The 20,158-nt window shown below is 42.5% G+C and overlaps 1 protein-coding gene across 9 annotated transcripts in view; it reads left to right on the top strand.

The window, feature by feature from the left end:
- Positions 1 to 20,158, top strand: part of LOC120059848 (calcium-dependent secretion activator 1-like) — a 155,164-nt gene that overhangs the window by 110,569 nt on the left and 24,437 nt on the right. For 2 of the 9 annotated variants that reach the window (XM_039008957.1, XM_039008934.1), the window contains exons 17-23: positions 5,047 to 5,153; positions 8,041 to 8,197; positions 11,784 to 11,925; positions 16,498 to 16,653; positions 16,762 to 16,909; positions 19,717 to 19,791; positions 19,889 to 19,972. In XM_039008957.1, coding sequence (XP_038864885.1) covers positions 5,047 to 5,153; positions 8,041 to 8,197; positions 11,784 to 11,925; positions 16,498 to 16,653; positions 16,762 to 16,909; positions 19,717 to 19,791; positions 19,889 to 19,972 — 869 coding nt within the window. Of the gene's footprint in view, positions 1 to 699; positions 769 to 1,045; positions 1,076 to 2,298; positions 2,305 to 5,046; positions 5,154 to 6,202; positions 6,212 to 8,040; positions 8,198 to 11,783; positions 11,926 to 12,906; positions 13,015 to 16,497; positions 16,654 to 16,761; positions 16,910 to 19,716; positions 19,792 to 19,888; positions 19,973 to 20,158 lie in introns of all 9 variants that reach the window. The other 7 variants (XM_039008918.1, XM_039008910.1, XM_039008964.1 and 4 more) reach the window with 7 other exon arrangements.

Below are 20,158 nucleotides of genomic sequence, written 5' to 3'. Positions count from 1 at the left end.
TGCTTCACTCCAAGCCCCTTGTAGTGTGAACACAAGTCAGGAAGGCCAATACACAAGGCATGCTGGGATTGCCCTCTGCAGCAACCCAGTATCTGTCTGTTGCATGTCCCAGGATTTCTTTACTAGGCATACAGAACTGGCTTACAAACTAAATGATGTGTTGGAATATATTTCTATGTGTGTGTAGCTTTGACTACCCTCACCTATACTATTTTACTGGAAATATCTAGTCTCAAATTCAGCTCTTCTCTATTAAGGTCAGTTTCTATAAAGAAATACCTGAGGGTGCCGAAGATACTGAAGGAGATGCCCCTTAGTATCTTGGAGTGGAAATACTGCAGAAAAATCCTGTTTCTCATAAACATTTGCTTGTTTGTTGCCTTGATCGGGAAAAACTCAAACTTGATAGAAATGTCTCCCACCTTAATACCATTTGGCATGACGAATGGTTAAACAAAAGTGTGTCCAAAGGCGACCGCCAGCCCACACACCCTTTGTCCACCCACCCCTCTCCTCCACATTCGGCACTTCGGGCCCATCCCAAACCTTCTCCCCAGCCACCAAACCCCACCCTCCACCACCACCATCTCCACAGAGGAACCTGTGGGTACCCCTAACCCCCACATTCAGCTACCCTTAGAGCTCTGACCTCTCCTCCTCTGACCCCAGCCTCTTGCATGCCCCGATCCTCTCTTGTAGGGAAAAAGAGAGAAATGTATGAGCATCCTGTCTTCTGCTTGGCGTCTCAAGTGATGGATTTAACCATTCGTGAGTACCTTCTTCATCCTGCTCCACCCTCCTCGACCCGTTCCTCCTCCTCCCCCTTTCCTCAACCATGTTTTTCTATTTTCAACATCTATCCGTTCACACTTCCCAATCCCCTCTATTATCACCATTCCTTGCTGCCCTCTTAAACTATCTCTCTCACGCTCTCGTTCTTGCTTCTCTTTAGTCCTTTTCCTTTTGATCTGTTGCTTCTGTCTGTGAAAGCCACCCGTGAGAGATCCAGGCCCATGGTCTGTGCCTGTCTGTTAGGTCCTAGCAGGGCAAGCCAGGACCAAGACTCAAACGGTCTGTGACAATCATGAGAGATCTTATCTACTGTATCTGTCAGCTTTTTATTCTGTTACCATGCCTGTCTGCGAATTGAATGCATTTTTACTTTGCTTCTGTGTAAACCCCCCTCAGTCCTGTTGAACCATGTCTCACTGGTACAGTACATGATACAGGTACACCATACAGCTACTGTACCATAGGGAACATTGTCATGACTTTCCCTGTTTGTATCATTTCACACTGGGGACCAGAGTGGTAAGACAACAGGAACAGGAAGTGGCAACCGTAAGGTAGACAGGATGTAATATGTCTACATTTTAGTCTCTGCATGTGTTCCAACTGAAGCATTAATAATGTATGTTGTCATATATTACTGTATGTCCTGGAGTGTTTATGTTTTTTGGTGTGTGTGTGGGGTGGGGGGGGGGGGGGTCGTTTGGACCACTGTCTGTATATGTTTTACTGTTTGAAGCTATATGTGTGTCTATGTCTGACTACTGGTTAACATCAGATCTGGAGAGGAGATCCCTTGGGTGAAAGGTGTTGCTCAACCACTTGTTTTCCAGACTTCCACTCTATCCTGCTCTTATGCTTTCATTACTGACTATCCACTCCTCTCTCGCTCTTTCTCTCCCTCCCACCTTCCCTCTCTCTTCTTCTCTGCTCTCCCTATCTCCTGCTCTCTCCTAGCGGAGAAAACTCAGAAAGATAAGAAGGATCAGGATCCAGGTGACACCATCCTATATATGAGCATATCCTAACCCAGTTAGAGCCATAGCAACATAACATCTCACAGCCTTCCTGAGGCACGGCCTGGGAAGGTTACAGGAATGTTGTGATAGAGTTATGTCTCCATACCCCTGTCCTGTATTTTCCCCTGTACCTGCACTGCATTCCAGTGATGGAGATGCAGCCGTCCCCAGTGGGTGACTGTGGTAACCCTAACTATCAAGTCCCCTCTCTAGCCCTCCTGTTAAGACCACTCATCTGTGTAGTAGCTCCACCAATGGGCCTCCCCTGAATTCTCTTAAAATGCTTCCTCTTTCCTGCAATGATGTTTCCTCTTTCCTAAAAAATGAATTATGTCAAGGAGGGGAAGAAAAGAAGTGAGGGAGTGAGGAAGGGAGGAAAAGGGAAGATGGAGAGAATTAGCAAACAAATGAACGGAGAGATCAATTTTAAGACCATTCAGACCATTGCCATTGAGTATCTCACTTGTGTGATTGAAACCTGCAGAGGTAGCACAACGTTATGGCAAGCTTCAATACATGTAAGATAGCAGTTATTATGTGTTTGAATTCATGTATTTGAATTCATAAGTTGTGCAATGAAAGTATCACATCCTCTGCAGAAAGTACATGAACATCTCCAATGTACTAAAATGCAATCGTTTTGAATAAAAACCTCATATCAAAGTTTGGTTACAATATATGACTGATGAAATGGTTTGGATATTCTGGCTGATATTTCCCATATGACCATAATGTTATATCAATGGCAATTTTGATATATTGGAAATAAGTAAGTGAAGCAAGATGATATCATAGATCATGATAGCACATAGTCATCGTCATTATTAACTGTTTCAGGTTCACAGTTTTGCTGGTGTCACTGTGTGAGATGTAATTGATCATTAAATGTCACTGATTAGACAGCACTCACACCTGGTTTCCCGAGTCTAAATCAGTCACTGACTAAAAAAGAAGCGGACATCCCTTATACTGTAGAATGTGGCAATACTGAGTTTCTGTTATAGAAGATCTAGATGTTTGGCCTTGCCCCTCACCTCACCTGTATCACTCCAGCACCCATGCCCCTTCATTGACCAATGGAAGAAATGCCCTTTGTGTTTGCGGGCATTCTTTTAAACCCTCCATCCATACTGGTGACCAGACCATAATTTCAACACAGTCAGAGGCAATCCTCTGGCCACAGTCCAGTCCACAGACACCACTGGGCTTAAAGTGCTCTGCCAGTGTGTGTGCGTCACAGAGCTGTACTTCTGTACACTGCCAATTAAACCCCTGCTACTACAGAGCCTCACTAGCACAATGACAGATGTGTGTGCTGGACAAAGAGCAGAAGCAGCGAGGAGAGGACATGGTCTTTGCCTCATTTCTTCAAGTGTAGAAGTCCACATTGTCACATTAATCTCTCCATTTTACTGGGACTGTAAAGAGGGACAGAGAAATGGAAAATATGTCAAGTAAGTCAGTGTTGTTGTGAAACGTCTGTCAGACTGATTCATTAAGAAGAGATCAGGCATATGTAAAGATGTTTGACCCTCAGATGCCCTGAAGTCTGAATGAGCGCCCAATATGTTATTGTATAGGCTCCTACGCAGTTCTCCAGTTACCTATGCTGACTCTCTCTCTCTCACAAATACTATCTCTTCACCATATTCATTATTCTTTTCTTTATTTCAAAAGCATACATTTATGTGTAGCTTCATCACAACCTCATTGGTCAGTTGAGATGGTTGTGATTTGTCCCTTGGTTGTGTTTCGTAACATGATCGCTGTAGACTGAATTAGTATCCATTGAGTAAAGTATGTGAACTAGAGGTCTTCACGGGTCCAATATTTGGACCTGGGGGCTTTCCCACCCGGGCCTGATATGCATAAATAAATTTATTTTAGAGGAGAGACCCGAATCGAGCCAAAGACAACTAGATATGTTTCGTATAGACCTGGTCGGATCCAGACCCAGTCGGATCAGAGTGAGGGAAGCAGCAGAAAATTGATTTTTTTAAGCTACTTTATTAACCGGAGCTGATAAAGCGTGAGAGGGAGAGAGAGGTGTTGCTCTAGCAGGCGGGGGAGGGGCCGTACTGTGAGAGAGTAACACAGGGATGAGGGCGGGAGAGACGAGACCGCAACCAACCAAGTCGATAGTGGACTAATAACTGCCATAGCTAGGTTATTTATCATCAAATATGATTACGTAGTACCTGTCTTGACTGCATCAAACTGGGAGAAGCTAGTTAAGCTAGCTAACATTAGCTAACTAGGTTAATTAAAGCTTCAGTGCATGTGCTTTCTCATCCTACAGTTACAAATAACAACTCCATTCAGAATATTAAGTAGCAGCCTACCTGTTGGCTCTTGGTCGTTGTAGCCTATCCTTGTCCTTTAACTTTTAATTACGTCATTTTAATTCCAGCTTCCATTGATTTAGATACAGTATCTCCTAACTTTTGCCCCACACGGAGGCTCTATGACTGTAGCCTATTGCCGCTTTGATGACTTATGATTGGCCAACAACAAGCTCATCGATACACTCTCGTGAAAAGTAAGAGCAGCGGCATACATGATAAAATGTCTCTCTCTCTCTTTCTCTCTCTCTACTGCAGCAGTCGCGTTCGGATTTGTACAGGCCCTTCCGGACAAGTCAGTTAAGATTACACACATCTGAGACCTGTGACACTCAGACCCGTGACATTATTTAAATTCTGGAACAGGACCCACTCGTGTCTCTGGTATCCGGGTACAGGTGGATCGGTGAAGACCTCTAATGTGAACAGCAGACTTTCATTGTGTATTTTGTTCTTCAAGATGGATTTGATGTAAAAACCTGCCAATACTTGCACTCTACACTTTCTTAGTGGTTATATTTATCCTGGTTGTCACAGCTATCCTACTTAGCAGGGGGAAATTACCAGACTTCAGGGAGTGTCGTTTTGCATATCACATGTTAAACTTGAGCGTCTCACATAAGAAACATTCAAAGTGTGGATGTCAGCACATACCGAACCGTTGAATGCACAACGTTCTGCACATTTTGCATGATAACTGTGGAACATGTCTGTTGTTTTCCCTGTTTTAATTTGTCTCATTATACCTGCATTGTTCTAGAGATGGTTGTATTACAGTGTTGCCCTAGGAGACTTACACAACAGCACAACTTTAGCATAAGGTTGATCAGATGTTGAGGGGAAGTTTAACAGCCATGTATCTCCCTCCATATTGACCTGTGACCTTTGTGCTTCAGAGAATGTAGGGCGCTTAGTCACCCCTGCCAAAAAGCTGGAGGACACCATACGTCTGGCCGAGCTGGTCATCGAGGTCCTCCAACAGAACGAGGAGCATCACACAGAGGTGAGTACAGCCCACATACATAAATCCAAGGTCAGTTATTATCAGAACAGAGAGTTAAGAACTACAGTGAACCATGGGGCATTTATTCTGTCTCTGACTCTGTTTAACAGGCTACAGTCACAGTCGGTACAGTATTTACATCAGTTTTTTTTACCTCCATATCTCACTAGTGCATGCTAGCCAGACCGCAATGGCCTGCACGGTAAGGGGTCAAGGTGTGGGTTTAAAGGTCAAAAAGGTTGTATCACTTCTCACTCCTCCATTTCATGTGCACCAGGCATCGTTTGGGATGACAACGATGAGCAATGCACAGTTTGACCGGGGGACTTCTGATTTGGTCACTATGTTTCCTGTACAAGCCTCCTAGAAGGGAATACCCAACAGGGCTTTAATTAACCCTATTGAATCATATCCTAGCCTAGGTGCTATAAAGGTTTTTGTGGTGATGTCACAAGTTGCTCTTCCTGTAAAGGGTGTCCCCAACAGAAGTTGCATGGTACTGGTAGAGCAGTGTAGTGTAGTGTAGAGCAGTGTAGTGTAGTGTAGAGCAGTGTAGTGTAGTGTAGAGCAGTGTAGTGTTGTGTAGAGTAGTGTAGTGTTGTGTAGTGTAGGTTGGTTGTGATGATGATTCAGACTATCATCCTGTTGTTCACACTGCATTTGTACTCTTTCTGGAAACATGAAGAGAATTTACAGACCTCAGTGACCCATTTTTAAACACCAAATGTGTCTATTGATTATGTGAAGGCTAGGTCAAGTGCATGGTCTTCCTCATGCATATTATGTTTACTCACAAAGAGAATGTTGACATATTTCTTAACAGACCTTTAGCTCTTGAGTATAGTTTGTCAATTAAACTACCATTTGTTTTTTCTCCATTGGTTTGGATCATGTCTTTCTTTCACTGTCATCATCACATATGTCCTGCCAACTAACCATTAGATGGAAAAAGTAAGCACAGGGATGTGAACTTTGCAGAAGTATACCTGACTTAAAAGCCCTTCCTGTTCTCTTATTGTTTGTTTTGTTTGCGGGGAATGTTCGGACAGGGCAAAGAGGTATGTGATGGATCCTCAAATCCTGATAACATGACCCCTAACCCCTGCCGCCCCCTCACCTGCCATGACGCCTAACCCCAGTCACCCCCCACCTGCCATGACGCCTAACCCCTGCCACCCTCCACCTCCCATATTATGTGATGTACTGAAGATGCCAAATGCCCAGGGATGATCTTAACTGTTCCCATCTCTCTTCCTAGTAATAGCCTTGTACCCCAACTTCTTCCCTTATAATTGTTTTCAGCCTATCCTGGAGAGTTGTGCTTGTGCAGCCCAAAGGGTTGCATTTGGTGATAAAGCAAACCTCAACAAGCACTGTGGCAGTGTCCCTGTCTATCATACTCAGATCCCTCCCACTGAAATCCCCCCCGACCACATCACATCGCCCCCACCCCTCCCGGTCTGGTGCAGTTTTATCTGTCCACCCCAACTGCCACAGCCAACTCTGGTCCCATCCTGTCAGTGAAAGGCCTGCTCTGTGGTGCTGTGTGTTTGGAGAAAGCTGTGACAGGTAAGAGAGGTGATCCAGTCACCTCCACCCAACAAGCTGATCCTCCTCCATTGTAGACCTGATTACTCTCAATGGAAAAAGCATGCCATTTGTCTTAGGTAATGTGACCCGACCCGTCTGTCCCCTCTTGCATTTCTCAAAATGCATTGTTGTGTGAATTTTCCCATCGGAAATTAACACCAACACTGTCAGTAGACCAGCATAACCAGAAATAGACATCTTCCACTCCTTCTCAACCCAGTACCCTCAGTCACCTCATCCATGTACCAGTCAGTTTGAGTCAATTACATTATTATTCAAGTAATTTGGCAAATCTAGTAACGTTTCTGTGTATAGTGTAGGCCATGGCGAATACAGTTCATAAATTGACGTATGGAAATTAAACCGAACCCTAACTGTTACCCAATTCAGCAGCCAATGTGAAGAATCAGTAGATGAATCCTCCCACTGCTTGAGGCCTGTAATGACAGTTTTATTTATTGTTATAAGCCTCTCCATTTTGACCCTGAGTCTGTTGCTGGTTGCTGCTGGTGCTGTCATGGCAACCGTCCCATGCCAGAGTGCATGACGCCCATGGGAACATTCACATCACAGAGGTGTGACGATGTGAATGGCTGATGGCCAAGTCCTCCACTGGCCCAGAGGACAACGGGCAGGGAGAGGGGGAGCATGGGAGGATGAGTGTTAACCTGCATGAGACCAGCCTGTTCCAGACTCTGTCACTCCACTGATTCTGTCTATCCTATGGGGAGGCTCAGAGCAGCTCTGTATGAATGACTTAGTCAAGGAGCCGTATCTATGCAGTTCTCTGTGTTTCGCTCTGTGGGCCAACAGAACAGCGCACGTTTAGCCGTGCTCGAGTGCAGAACTGAAACACTGTGCTCAAAGCTGTAAAGTGTCCCCCAGAGATCTCTGTGTGATGCCTCAGAGGTGACAACTTGACTCTTATTGTGAAAATGAGAGAAGAAAAGAGCCCTTATATAGGTCGGTGGAGTAACATTATCTTCCTTTCCTCTCTAGAGAATGACACTTTGAGGCTTGTATTATAGTTGCATACTCTTATCCTCCATTTGTTTGTCTCTCTATCTTTGTCTATTTCTCCACCTGCCTCCCTTTTCCCCTCTTTCACCCTCTATTTGTTTTTCATCAAACTTTATCTACACATTCCTCTCCTTCTCTCTTCCGTGTATCTCTTTCATACCCCCTTCTCTCCTTTCTCTTTTTCTATGTATTCCTCTCTTCTCTTTCATTCTACACTCTCTCTCCCCATCTCTCTGTTTTCTCTCTCTCGCTCTCTCCTTCACTCCTCTCTCTCTAGGCATTTGCGTGGTGGTCAGACCTGATGGTGGAACATGCAGAGACCTTCTTGTCTCTTTATGCAGTGGACATGGATGCTGCACTGGAGGTCCAGCCCCCTGACAGCTGGGACAGCTTCCCTCTCTTCCAGTTGCTCAATGACTTCCTGAGGACCGACTGTGAGTGCCTCCAACCCCGGCCCAGGCCCTGAACCAGGGCTACATTATGAACAAACACACACAGCGTTTAGCACTCCAGAACCATACAGCACATACAGCACATACAGCACATACAGCACATGCAGCACACAGTCTGGAGCATTCATGACACATAGTACTGGGTTTTTATTGAATATTCAATGTGGTTGATCTTGGCGAACTGGAATAACTAAAACCTAGTGTTGAGATCCAAATTGAGGAGAATATGTTACGATCTAATGTTACTTTCACACTGCATGATCCTTTCTGCATTTAACTCCAGTATAATGAAACGGATGAAGGTAATTGAGAGGACAATGCAGCACTGTGGGAGCTTCTTACTAAGAGCTGAAACTAACATTGAAATGGTTGCTGTGGGCCCTGTAATTATTTGGTGCATGTGACAAATAAAATTAATGAACTGCAGTTGCCGTAGGAGCGCTGTCCAGGGTTCTGGAAGCATGAGTCAGAAGAGAAACACTTACCACTGCCTTTGTGAAGTGAACCTGCACTGGGCTAATTGTCCCAAGGGAATGTCTCATTCTAGTTTGTCAGCCAGGAGTCTGGAAGAATGTAATGTAGTCTGTTGTTCACCTGCAGTGGCTTAATGGACTTGGACTGGAACAGCTTGTTATGCTCACTTGTTACTGCTGCACAATTGGCCACATTCATAGTTGGACATTTTTTTGAAACAGCTGATTGGTTATTTACATTGCAATGATCATAGCAACAAGAAAATCTGGAGACAAGCCAAAAGGAAGGGTGAAATTAATGGTATTTTGATAAATGATAAATTGACATTTATCCTCTACGGGATCAGTGTCCCCCCCGCGGGACGGTTGAGCTAACGTAGGCTAATGTGATTAGCATGCGGTTGTAAGTAACAAAATAAAATCCCAGGACATAGACATATCTGATATGGGCAAAAAGCTTAAATTCTTGTTAATCTAACTGCACTGTCCAATTTACAGTAGCTATTACAGCGAAAGTGTACCATGCTATTGTTTGAGGAGAGTGCACAATTCTGAACTTGAGAATGTATTAATAAACCAATTAGGTACATTTGGGCAGACTTGATACAACATGTTGAACAGATATGCAGTGGTTCATTGGATCAGTCTAAAACTTTGCACATACACTGCTTCCATCTAGTGGCCAAAATCTAAATTGCACCTGGGCTGGAATAATACATTATGGCCTTTCTCTTGCATTTTAAATATGGTACAAAAAAATGCATGTTTTTCTTTGTATTATCTTTTACCAGATCTAATGTGTTATATTCTCCTGAATTAATTTCCACAAACTTCAAAGTGTTTCCTGCACATCAACACGTCATGATATATTAGATTTCATAGTGTACACTTTGCATACAGTATGGTTGATGGACTGTAGCATACACAGATGGACTAATCCCATGTAATACTAGTAATTCTGATTTCCATGACTTTGACAGTATAGTTGGAAATGTAAACCTGCCACCATGATATCAACCATCCATCTCCCTCAGGCTTCTCCAGTGGTTTACAGGAGCACAATAACACAGTACACACACAGAGCAGCATCCCAATACTACCAAACCATACCACAGGGGAATGTTACATGGAAGGTCATTTGTTTTGTCTCCCTGAAGCAGCTAGCTTATGTGTCATGAAATAGCCTTAGCACCAGATAGGCGCCAAAGTCGGACGCCATTCAAGCAGTTAATGAGGTCTAAAACAGTGGTGGCTGGGAGTAGGGCGAGCCCTGCATCCTCACTCCTGGACAAGTACATCGAAGTGTACAGCAGCCACTCAAGTGGCTAATTGGAGAGCGACAATCAGGGAACAAAATAAACATTGCACCTACTGTGTATCATCGACCTTGACTTCTATACACGCGCGCACACACACACACACACAGAGGGAGAGTGAGCGCTCAAAGGGATAAAGAGGAAAACAGACCCACTGTTTGGAGCCAAGAGCCATCGCATTAACACACACTGGCCTCCATTTTATCTCCCTTGGTCTGTGTTAGCGTTGCCTTTTTACCAGTTGAATCTAGAGGAAACTTGCCTGGTCTAAAAAAATATATATATATAGCCATCAGATATATAAAAGAGAGAAAATCTGGTATGGTAGCTTATAGCGAGGAGTTAGCTTCCTTCTGATAGGATTCAAAAGGTAAAATCCAGGGTTCTATCTCATAGCTTTCATCTGGCCAGTCATTTCAGATCAGCAATCACTCCAAGGAAGACAGGAAGGAGAGATGCATTTTCAATTCATTCTCCCAGAGCTGTTACAGTAACCTCCAAAATGATTGGTACCCTTGATAAAGTTGAGCAAAAAAGACTGTTTAAAATAAATTACAAATACTAAGCTATATTCTATTTAAAAAAATAAGGACAATTATATTGTTTTATGCTAATAAAATTGCTTGGAGAAAGAGATGTGTCAAAATTATTGGCACATCTAATGATTCTTCTAAATAAAATCGAACAAAATTGTGGCCTGTAATGGCTTTCTGTTTCACTGGGGTATAACAGTTAGGTAACACACATGTAAAATCCATATGTCAACCATCATGGGGAAAGGCAAAGAACTCACAAATGAAGAGACAAATGGTTGACTTTCATAGATAAGGCAATGGTATAAAAACTACTGAAAAACAAAATATACCACTTACACCACTATTCAAGCAGCATTTAAGAAGTTTAACATCACTGGAACAGTGGTCAACTTGCTTAGTAGACGACCCAAGAGTATCTTGTCCCCACACACAATGAGAAATATGGTTCAGGATTCAAAGAAAAGTCCAAGGGCTACAGTTGGAGAATTACAGAACTTGGTCGAATCTTGGGGTCACCAAAACTACAATTAGATGCCACCTCCATGCCAATAGGCTATTTGGAAGGGTTGTCATCAAAAAAGCCTTTATTGAAAGCAACCAATAAATGTAAACACCTGGAGTTTGCTAAACAGAATTGGCACTTGGATTGGAACCGGGTGCTATGGTCAGATGACACGAAAATAGAGCTCTTTAGCCGACCACACAAGTGGTGGGTTTGGCATAGAAAGTAGGAAGCATATGCAGAAAAGAACCTCATGCCTACTGTAAAATATGGTGGTGGATCTTTGATGTTATGGGGCTGTTTTGCTTCCACTGCTTCTGGGGCCCTTGTTAAGGTCAACGGCGTCATGAACTCTTCCAAGTACCTGGACATTTTAGCCGTAACACTGGTTGCCTCTGCCAGGAGGCTGACACATGGCCGCAAGTGGATCTTCCAGCAAGACAATGACCCCAAGCTCACATCAAAATCCCCCCCAAAAATGTATTATTGACCACAAAATCAACATTTTGTAATGGCCATTTCAGTTTCCAGACTTGAACCAATTTTAGTAGTATAAAATAATCTAATTATAAATAAAATAAATTGCATACAAGATAACTCAGTATTTGTATTATTTATTTTAGACAAGTATTTTTTGCTCATTATTATCAAGGGTGCCTATCGTTTTGGAGGTGACTGTTCCGATGGTGTTACATTTGAATGAATGACTTCATCTGACCTATATTCTCTGTCCTGTCTCAGATAACCTGTGCAATGGGCAGTTCCACAAACACCTGCAGGACCTATATGCCCCACTGGTGGTGCGATATGTGGACCTCATGGAGTCATCCATCGCCCAGTCCATCCACAGGGGCTTTGAGAGAGAGTCCTGGGAGCCTGTCAAGTAAGGACACCCCTAATATCAACACCCCATTGAAATGGTTACATAGCCCGGATGCTACTGTTTCTGCATTCAAGTTGGCTATAGTAGAAATCGACTGATACCCAGGCTAGTCATAATGCAGTATACTGTATAGGTAGATGCTAATATCTTCAGTTTTCAAACTTGAATTACTGTCAATGTTTTCAAGCTTTCCTGTTCATGTTAACATAAATATTCTGCTAATGTTTTGGTAATCATGTGTACCATATATTTGTACATGAAATATGTTGATATCCACACATGAAGTATGTCTACTTGTGGGCAATTGTGTAAAAATATATTAATAAGTATTAACACAATTATTTACTATCTATTTATTTATATTTGTCCACATTGCAGGTAAGACCATCTGAAAATATTGTTGGAAACATGTTTCTTGAGTTTTTCCCTAGAGCATGTGCCAAACTCATTCCATGAAGGACCGACAGTCTGCGTGTTTTCGCTCCTCCCTTGTACTTGATTGAATTAAGGTCACTAATTAGTAAAGAACTCCCCTCACCTGGTTGTCTAGGTCTTAATTGATAGTGAAAAACCCTGCCCTGGAGTGTTCATATGGTACCCCTTGTATGAATGACATTGCTGTTTGTTGTCACCATATGTTGAGTTGTCAAAAGTCAACTATCTTTTGTCATTAGTCTCTTCAATGGTGATAGGACACACTTTACACATTATTTGTCACCATTAGATTTGCCTCTTCAATTCAATGGAAAGATACCCTTACTTATTTAATTTCAATAACAGATATTTTAGTGCTAATTTGCTTTTTTTTGGTGCTAATTTCCTCACCAATTTTATTTGTTTTCCTTGGCATTGCTTTTATCTAGTTTGTTTCACTTTCCCTTTTAAAACACATCCACATTACCACTGTTACAGGACATCTTTTTCTGTTCTGTTTGTTTCTACACAAGAGCCTAACAAGTAATCTGCCTGATTTGAATCACCAAATGTCAACCTCCAAATGCCCAAACTAACAAATCTACCGCCAGTTAGCTTCCCAACAATGCCTAGCTTTTCTACACCCAACTGGATTGCAACCACATGTGACTCAGTGTGTATTGAGTCTCTGTTGGAGCCTGAAACATGAAACATGCACATGATATGTTCTTGGCATGAACATATCACATGTCCTCTGGGACGCTGGCTGTCTGGCTGAACTTCTGAAGATGGACAGCAATATCCAACAGTCTTCATTTCGATGGGGTCAGCTCTGGCCTAAGGGATTTTGCAACAATTTCATTGATTTTAGCGAGTTACAGTTCATATGAGGAAATCAGTCAATTGAATATATTCCTTAGGCACTAATCTATGGATTTCACATGACAGGGAATACAGATATGCATCTTTTGATCACAGATACCTTAAAAAAAAATGGGTCTCACAATGGGCCTCAGGTTCTCGTCATGGTATTTTTGTGCATTCAAATTGCCATCTATAAAATGCAATTGTGTTCGTTATCCGTAGCTTTTGACTGCCCATACCATAATCCCACCCCCACCATGGGGCACTCGGTTCACAATGTTGACAGCAGCTAAGAACTCGCCCAAACAACACCATACATGTGGTCTGCGGTTGTGAGGCCGGTTGGACGTGCTGCCAAATTCCCTAAAACGACGTTGGAGACGGCTTATGGTAGAGAAATTAACATGTAATTCTCTGGCAACAGCTCTGGTGGGCATTCCTGCAGTCAGCATGCCAATTGCACGCTCCCTCAAAACTTAACATCTGTGGCATTGAGTTGTGTGACAAACTGCACATTTTAGAGTTGACTTTTATTGTCCCTAGCACAAGGTGCACCTGTGTAATGATCATGCTGTTTAATCATTTTATTGATATACCACACCGGTCAGTTGGATGGATTATCTTGGCAAAGATGAAAGGCTCATTAACAGGGATGCAAACAAATTTGAGCACAACATTTGAGACAAATAACCTTTTTGTGCGTACGGAACATTTCTGCAATATTTTATTTCAACTCATATGGGACCAACACTTTACATGTTGCATTTTTTATTTTTGTTCAGTATAGTTAGCTCATGGCAGCTACTCCACTATAGGTTACAATACAATTTGACTGTGGTAAACATTGTAGTCAATTAATCAAATTTAATATATCGCATTTTATTCATACAATAGTTTATAAAACCAAACATGCCTAACTTGCAGAAGTTGGAGAGCTTTGATCAGCCCTTGGTCTCCTGGGGCGTGTCTTTACTGAGGCATGAGCCTCTCAGATACACTCCTACTCTAATACAGAGCATCTTAACTCATTCACCACATGATAATGATCCCCCTTTGTTATCGACGGAATATGACATTTCCCATTTCATTAGTGATTCTGTCAGTTGTAAAACTCCATGTCTACCTGTTAGCTCTGAGCGCTCCTCCAGGTGGACCTGGTGGGAGAAAGCGTAAAGATAATTGCAAATCTACAGCATGTTTAGATATGGTGATTAAAAGCACTTATCCTGCAACTTGAGCTACACCTGATACATTATCTATCCCACTTCCCAAACCAGAGTGAAACATCTTCAGCACCTACTACTAAAAATCTGTGTGTTCGTGTGTGTGTGTGAGAACAGACTGAGACCCTGGCTGTCGCCAAGTTTTGGATTCCAAGTACCCGGTTTGATACCTTGTAAATGAGCACTCAACAGCCAATGAGATGAAGCGGAAGTCTCGTCCTAAAGTAAAAGTTGCCTCTGAAGTAAAACTAATCGCAACCACCTTTCACCTCCATCGTTATTAAAGGAATACATTTTCTGTCAAAGATAGTCCTAATCTAGACGCAGGTTTACTATCCTGTAAATAAGCCAGAAAGATCAAACTCACCTCAAAGGAAAACTCTCAAATACCGCATTTACACAAGCACATGGTTGATAATTAGGAAAAAACAGGCTTAGCCAATTCTAAAATATGTAGTTAAACACTGCCAGTGATCTGATGTTCTGTTGCCAGGGCCCCAGTTGTCCCAGTGATCTGATGTTCTGTTGCCAGCGCCCCAGTTGTCCCAGTGATCTGATGTTCTGTTGCCAGGGCCCCAGTTGTCCCAGTGATCTGATGTTCTGTTGCCAGCGCCCCAGTTGTCCCAGTGATCTGATGTTCTGTTGCCAGCGCCCCAGTTGTCCCAGTGATCTGATGTTCTGTTGCCAGGGCCCCAGTTGTCCCAGTGATCTGATGTTCTGTTGCCAGCACCCCAGTTGTCCCAGTGATCTGATGTTCTGTTGCCAGACCCCAGTTGTCCCAGTGATCTGATGTTCTGTTGCCAGCACCCCAGTTGTCCCAGTGATCTGATGTTCTGTTGCCAGACCCCAGTTGTCCCAGTGATCTGATGTTCTGTTGCCAGACCCCAGTTGTCCCAGTGATCTGATGTTATGTTGCCAGGGCCCCAGTTGCCCCAGTGTTGTTGTTCTACCGGTAGCCATTTTCATGCCAAGGCCCTAGCATGGGGAGTGTGGTTAAAGTAGGCAGTGTTTCGAAATGGAGAACCATCAACGGCTTTTCATTTTTCTCCTACGGCATGTGTTTGAACTGAATGGTGGAAAGACACAAATACATTTTTAAGCTGATTAAAAAACAACAGAATGGAATCATGCAAAATGATACACCATTATTAAACGAGGTCAAACCAAAGCCAGAGTTTTAAAGTGTTGTGTGTTTCTTTCCATCATATCCCTCTGACCTCCAGTCTGTGGAAGGGAGGACAGATCCCTGTTTACCCTGTGTTGGAGCTTTTACCTATGGGTACTAGCTGTGAGGAGGCCCCTGTGTGGCTGGAGAGAGCTGTTCTCTGTATTTAAACGGTTTAGGGGAAGGGGACAGGGAGTGGGACACAGTCTCTTCCACAGCATCGGAAAGCAACCCCACCCTTCATAGTGTTTTTCCAGAGTCCACTAACTAACTGACCAACCTACAGTGTGCATGGACCCCTACTCTTTCCCTTGTTCTAATAACCACTCAACTCACTGTGTTTCCAGAGTCCACTAACTAACTGACCAACCTACAGTGTGCATGGACCCCTACTCTTTCCCTTGTTCTAATAACCACTCAACTCACTGTGTTTCCAGAGTCCACTAACTAACTGACCAACCTACAGTGTGCATGGAACCCTACTCTTTCCCTTGTTCTAATAACCACTCAACTCACTGTGTTTCCAGAGTCCACTAACTAACTGACCAACCTACAGTGTGCATGGACCCCTACTCTTTCCCTTGTTCTAATAACCACTCAACTCACTGTGATTATTGATTGGTCAAATACATATTCATGTCTGTTTATTTTTTTACCATACACTGATTGGTACCTTGGAGAACGCAATTCATAGAACCACATTGGCCAGGAACAGGTCGACAATAAAGTGTTTTTCATTCAAAGTTTTTTAACCCATAAGTAAATGTTAAAAATAACCCAAAGAAATGGAATTCTGAGACCTGGATTTGCCCCATCCTCTTTGACCCTTGATGTAGTCTTTTACCCCCCATGTGTACCCCTGTTAGGTACCAGTGCTATAACCTTTGCCCTGTGATTCCTGTCCAGTAACGGCTCGGGGACGTCAGAGGACCTGTTCTGGAAGCTGGACGCTCTACAGACCTTCATCAGAGACCTGCACTGGCCTGAGGAGGAGTTTGGCAAACACCTGGAGAGCAGGCTGAAACTCATGTCCAGCGACATGATCGAGTCTTGCATCAAACGGTGAGAGGATGGACCTGAATGAGACACTTGCTTACACACAATTACACACACACATTGTGGGTATGTGTATAGTTTTGCAACCTTTCTCCTTAATCTCCTTGTCTCCAGGACGCGGGTGGCCTTTGAAGCCAAGCTTCAGAAGAGCAGTCGGACCACAGACTTCCGGGTGCCTCAGTCCATCTGCACCATGTTCAACGTGATGGTGGATTCAAAGGCCCAGTCAGCCAAGCTGTGTGCCATGGAGCTGGGACAGGAGGTACAGTAGGCCCCTACCTACTTCTTTAACTTCTTGAGCCTATGGGGGCGCCATTTCGACTTTGTAAAAATGAGTTCCCAAATTAAACTGCCTCGTACTCAATTCTTGCTCGTACAATATGCATATTATTATTACTATTGGATAGAAAATACTCTCTAGTTTCTAAAACCGTTTGAATTATTTCTCTGAGTGAAACAGAACTCATTCTGCAGCACATTTCCTGTCAGGGAGTGAGATTTCAGAAATCGAGGTCCCTGTTCTGAGGTCAGTTTATAAGTCCCCATGTAAGCCATCGGGCTACATGCACTGCATACGTCTTCCTCTAGATGTCAGTAAGCGGGGAGAATTTGAATGGAGTGGATTGCGCAATCTGGGACCTTATATAAGACCGTGGAACGGAAGTACCGTCCTTTTCAACGGTGCGCCTGGCGCAAGAAGACATCACAATGGCGTCCTGCAAACGCTTTCGTTTTAGTAGTTCTATATCTCCGGTCATGTTTTTATTCGTTATAGGTGTTAAAGACATCATAAGGTAGTTAATTTAAACCGACTTATAGCAGTTTATAGCAGTTTATTGCGATTTTCTGGGATTTCTTTGTCATGCGCTTTCACGAGGTGGACACCTCTCCAGTTGGTGGCTAACATTAGCGGCTATTTCGACCGGACAAGAGGACATCTTTCAACCCAAAGACGATTGTTCTGGAGAAAGGACACCTTGCCCAAGATTCTGATGGAAGCTCAGCTAATAGTAAGCAGTCTTTATGCTGTTAATTCGTACTTATGTTGACAAATGTTAAATAATAATTCCGCCATGAATTATGGGGCGGTCTCGCTTTAGCGCACGCTGTATTGCGCAGTAACGTTAGCGATTGCATTAAGAACTAATTTATCTTTCATTTGCTGTCCAACTTGTATTTTTTAGTCAAGTTTATGAATAGTTTTCGATTAGAATAGGTGCCTTTCCCAAGATTTCTCCTGACATTTTCTTTGCAGCTTGGCTACTTTTCTCATTGTATAACCACGATTTGTGCCGCTAAATATGCACATTTTCGAACAAACTCTATATGCATTGTGTAATATGATGTTATAGGACTGTCATCTGAAGAATTCTGAGAAGGTTAGTGAAAAAATTAATATCTTTTGGTGGTTTATACGTAATCGCTATGTTTGGCTTGAATCAATGCTGTTGTGATGTTTGCTATTGTGGTATGCTAATATAACGCTATATTGTGTTTTCGCTGTAAAACACTTAGAAAATCTGAAATATTGTCTGGATTCACAAGATCTGTGTCTTTCAATTGCTGTACGCTGTGTATTTTTAAGAAATGTTTTATGATGAGTAATTAGGTAATACACGTTGCTCTCTGTAGTTATTCTAGTCGCTTTGGTGAGAGTTGTGATGGTGGCTGCAATGGTAAACTATGATTTATACCTGAAATATGCACATTTTTCTAACAAAACATATGCTATACAATAAATATGTTATCAGACTGTCATCTGATGAAGTTGTTTCTTGGTTAGTGGCTATTTATATCTTTATTTGGTCGAATTTGTGATAGCTACTGATGGAGTAAAAAACTGGTGGAGTAAAAAAAGTGGTGTCTTTTGCTAACGTGGTTAGCTAATAGATTTACATATTGTGTCTTCCCTGTAAAACATTTTAAAAATCAGAAATGATGGCTGGATTCACAAGATGTGTATCTTTCATCTGGTGTCTTGGACTTGTGATTTAATGATATTTAGATGCTAGTATTTACTTGTGACGCTATGCTAGGCTATGCTAGTAGCTTTTCTACTGATGGGGGTGCTCCCGGATCCGGGTTTGGGAGGTGTTAGAGGTTAACTGGCCTTCTATCAGACATACAATACCATCTTATATCAGTCCACCTCCACAGCCTCACACCAACATGCATATTTACACAGTGTTTGAATCAGTGTAAAGTTTTCTCCTATTATATTCCAGAGGGAATATAATGTTTATGATTCTATTGATGTCTAATAGTGATTTCTCTGATATATCACAGAGCATGCGGAACTGGATATACAGATCAGTTATCCACCGCGGATCAGTACCAAGGCACTTTGGGAAAATCCTTTTGTGCTCACCAACTGTTTGCTAGATGTGTATTCTCTTAATTGCATGGATTCAGGAGCTCCAGCTCACTTAGGATCAACATTTCTATGTTGCTATTTCTTTCTATATGCACATATTATGTAATGGTGTGCTTATACAATACATGTTGTAGTACATACTGTATAAGCATTTCTGTCAAGGTTTTCACTTGCAATAGTTTCAATGGCACTTACTGCGATTGCTTTGTCTCCTGATTTTGCTTTTGCTTGAATATGTGATTTTGCTGTAGTCGCTTGCTTTTTCACCATCACCATGTTTCTATCTTTCATGTATTTTCTCTATCCTGTGAAAGTTTGTTAGAGATTGGTTAAGCGTGGCTAATAATTCAATTGAAATCTCACCCCTGGTTCCCAAATGTATAATTAGCCGTCATTCCAGTCTTCCAACACTTTTTGTTTTCATTTCATTAACATATGTGTAGATGCTACTGAATATACATGGGGTAGATGTGAGAGTCTTCATATCCGCACAATCTTGAGACAGGTACCAATTACCAGAGCAGAATGAATTAGTCGGAGGTCTTTTACATGGCTCACGTGGAGACATAAGAATGCTGTCACACTACTGATTAGCATATTGGCCTACTGTGAGACCTGGTAGCAACAAACAGAAGGGGAGGGAAGGTAGGGGAGCTGGACTTGACATTGTCACTAACATGTCTCTTTCCTTACAGAGACAGTACCATTCCCAAATTGACGCTCTCATAGAGGAGACTGTGAAGGAGATGATCACCTTACTGGTAGCCAAGGTGCTGTTACTGTCTTACTCATATCTGAAAGTGATATGACATGAATGTTGTTTTCAATGTGTTGGACTTGTCAGTAATACAACTCCCTGTCTGTCAGTTTGTGGTCATTCTAGATAGTGTCCTAGCCAAACTGTCCAGATACGACGAGGGCACTCTCTTCTCCTCCTTCCTCTCTTTCACAGTAAGAATGCACTCCTTCTCTTGTTCCCCTCTTTCTCAGTGTACACTGCATATATAACTGGACCCTGATCTTGTAATTATTTTATTCATCATAGGGTAGGAATAGTCTTGTTCAAATAATGTACAGCTTTTCCCTCCGTTTTCTCATGATAACACTCCCACTGCAGGAACAGGTTTTCGTAGGTTT

The sequence above is a fragment of the Salvelinus namaycush genome, chromosome 2 (genome assembly GCF_016432855.1).
Source record: "Salvelinus namaycush isolate Seneca chromosome 2, SaNama_1.0, whole genome shotgun sequence".
In the NCBI taxonomy this organism is placed as follows: domain Eukaryota; kingdom Metazoa; phylum Chordata; class Actinopteri; order Salmoniformes; family Salmonidae; genus Salvelinus; species Salvelinus namaycush.
The sequence above is the reverse complement of the archived record's forward strand: the minus strand, read 5'-3'. Positions and strand labels throughout refer to the sequence as shown.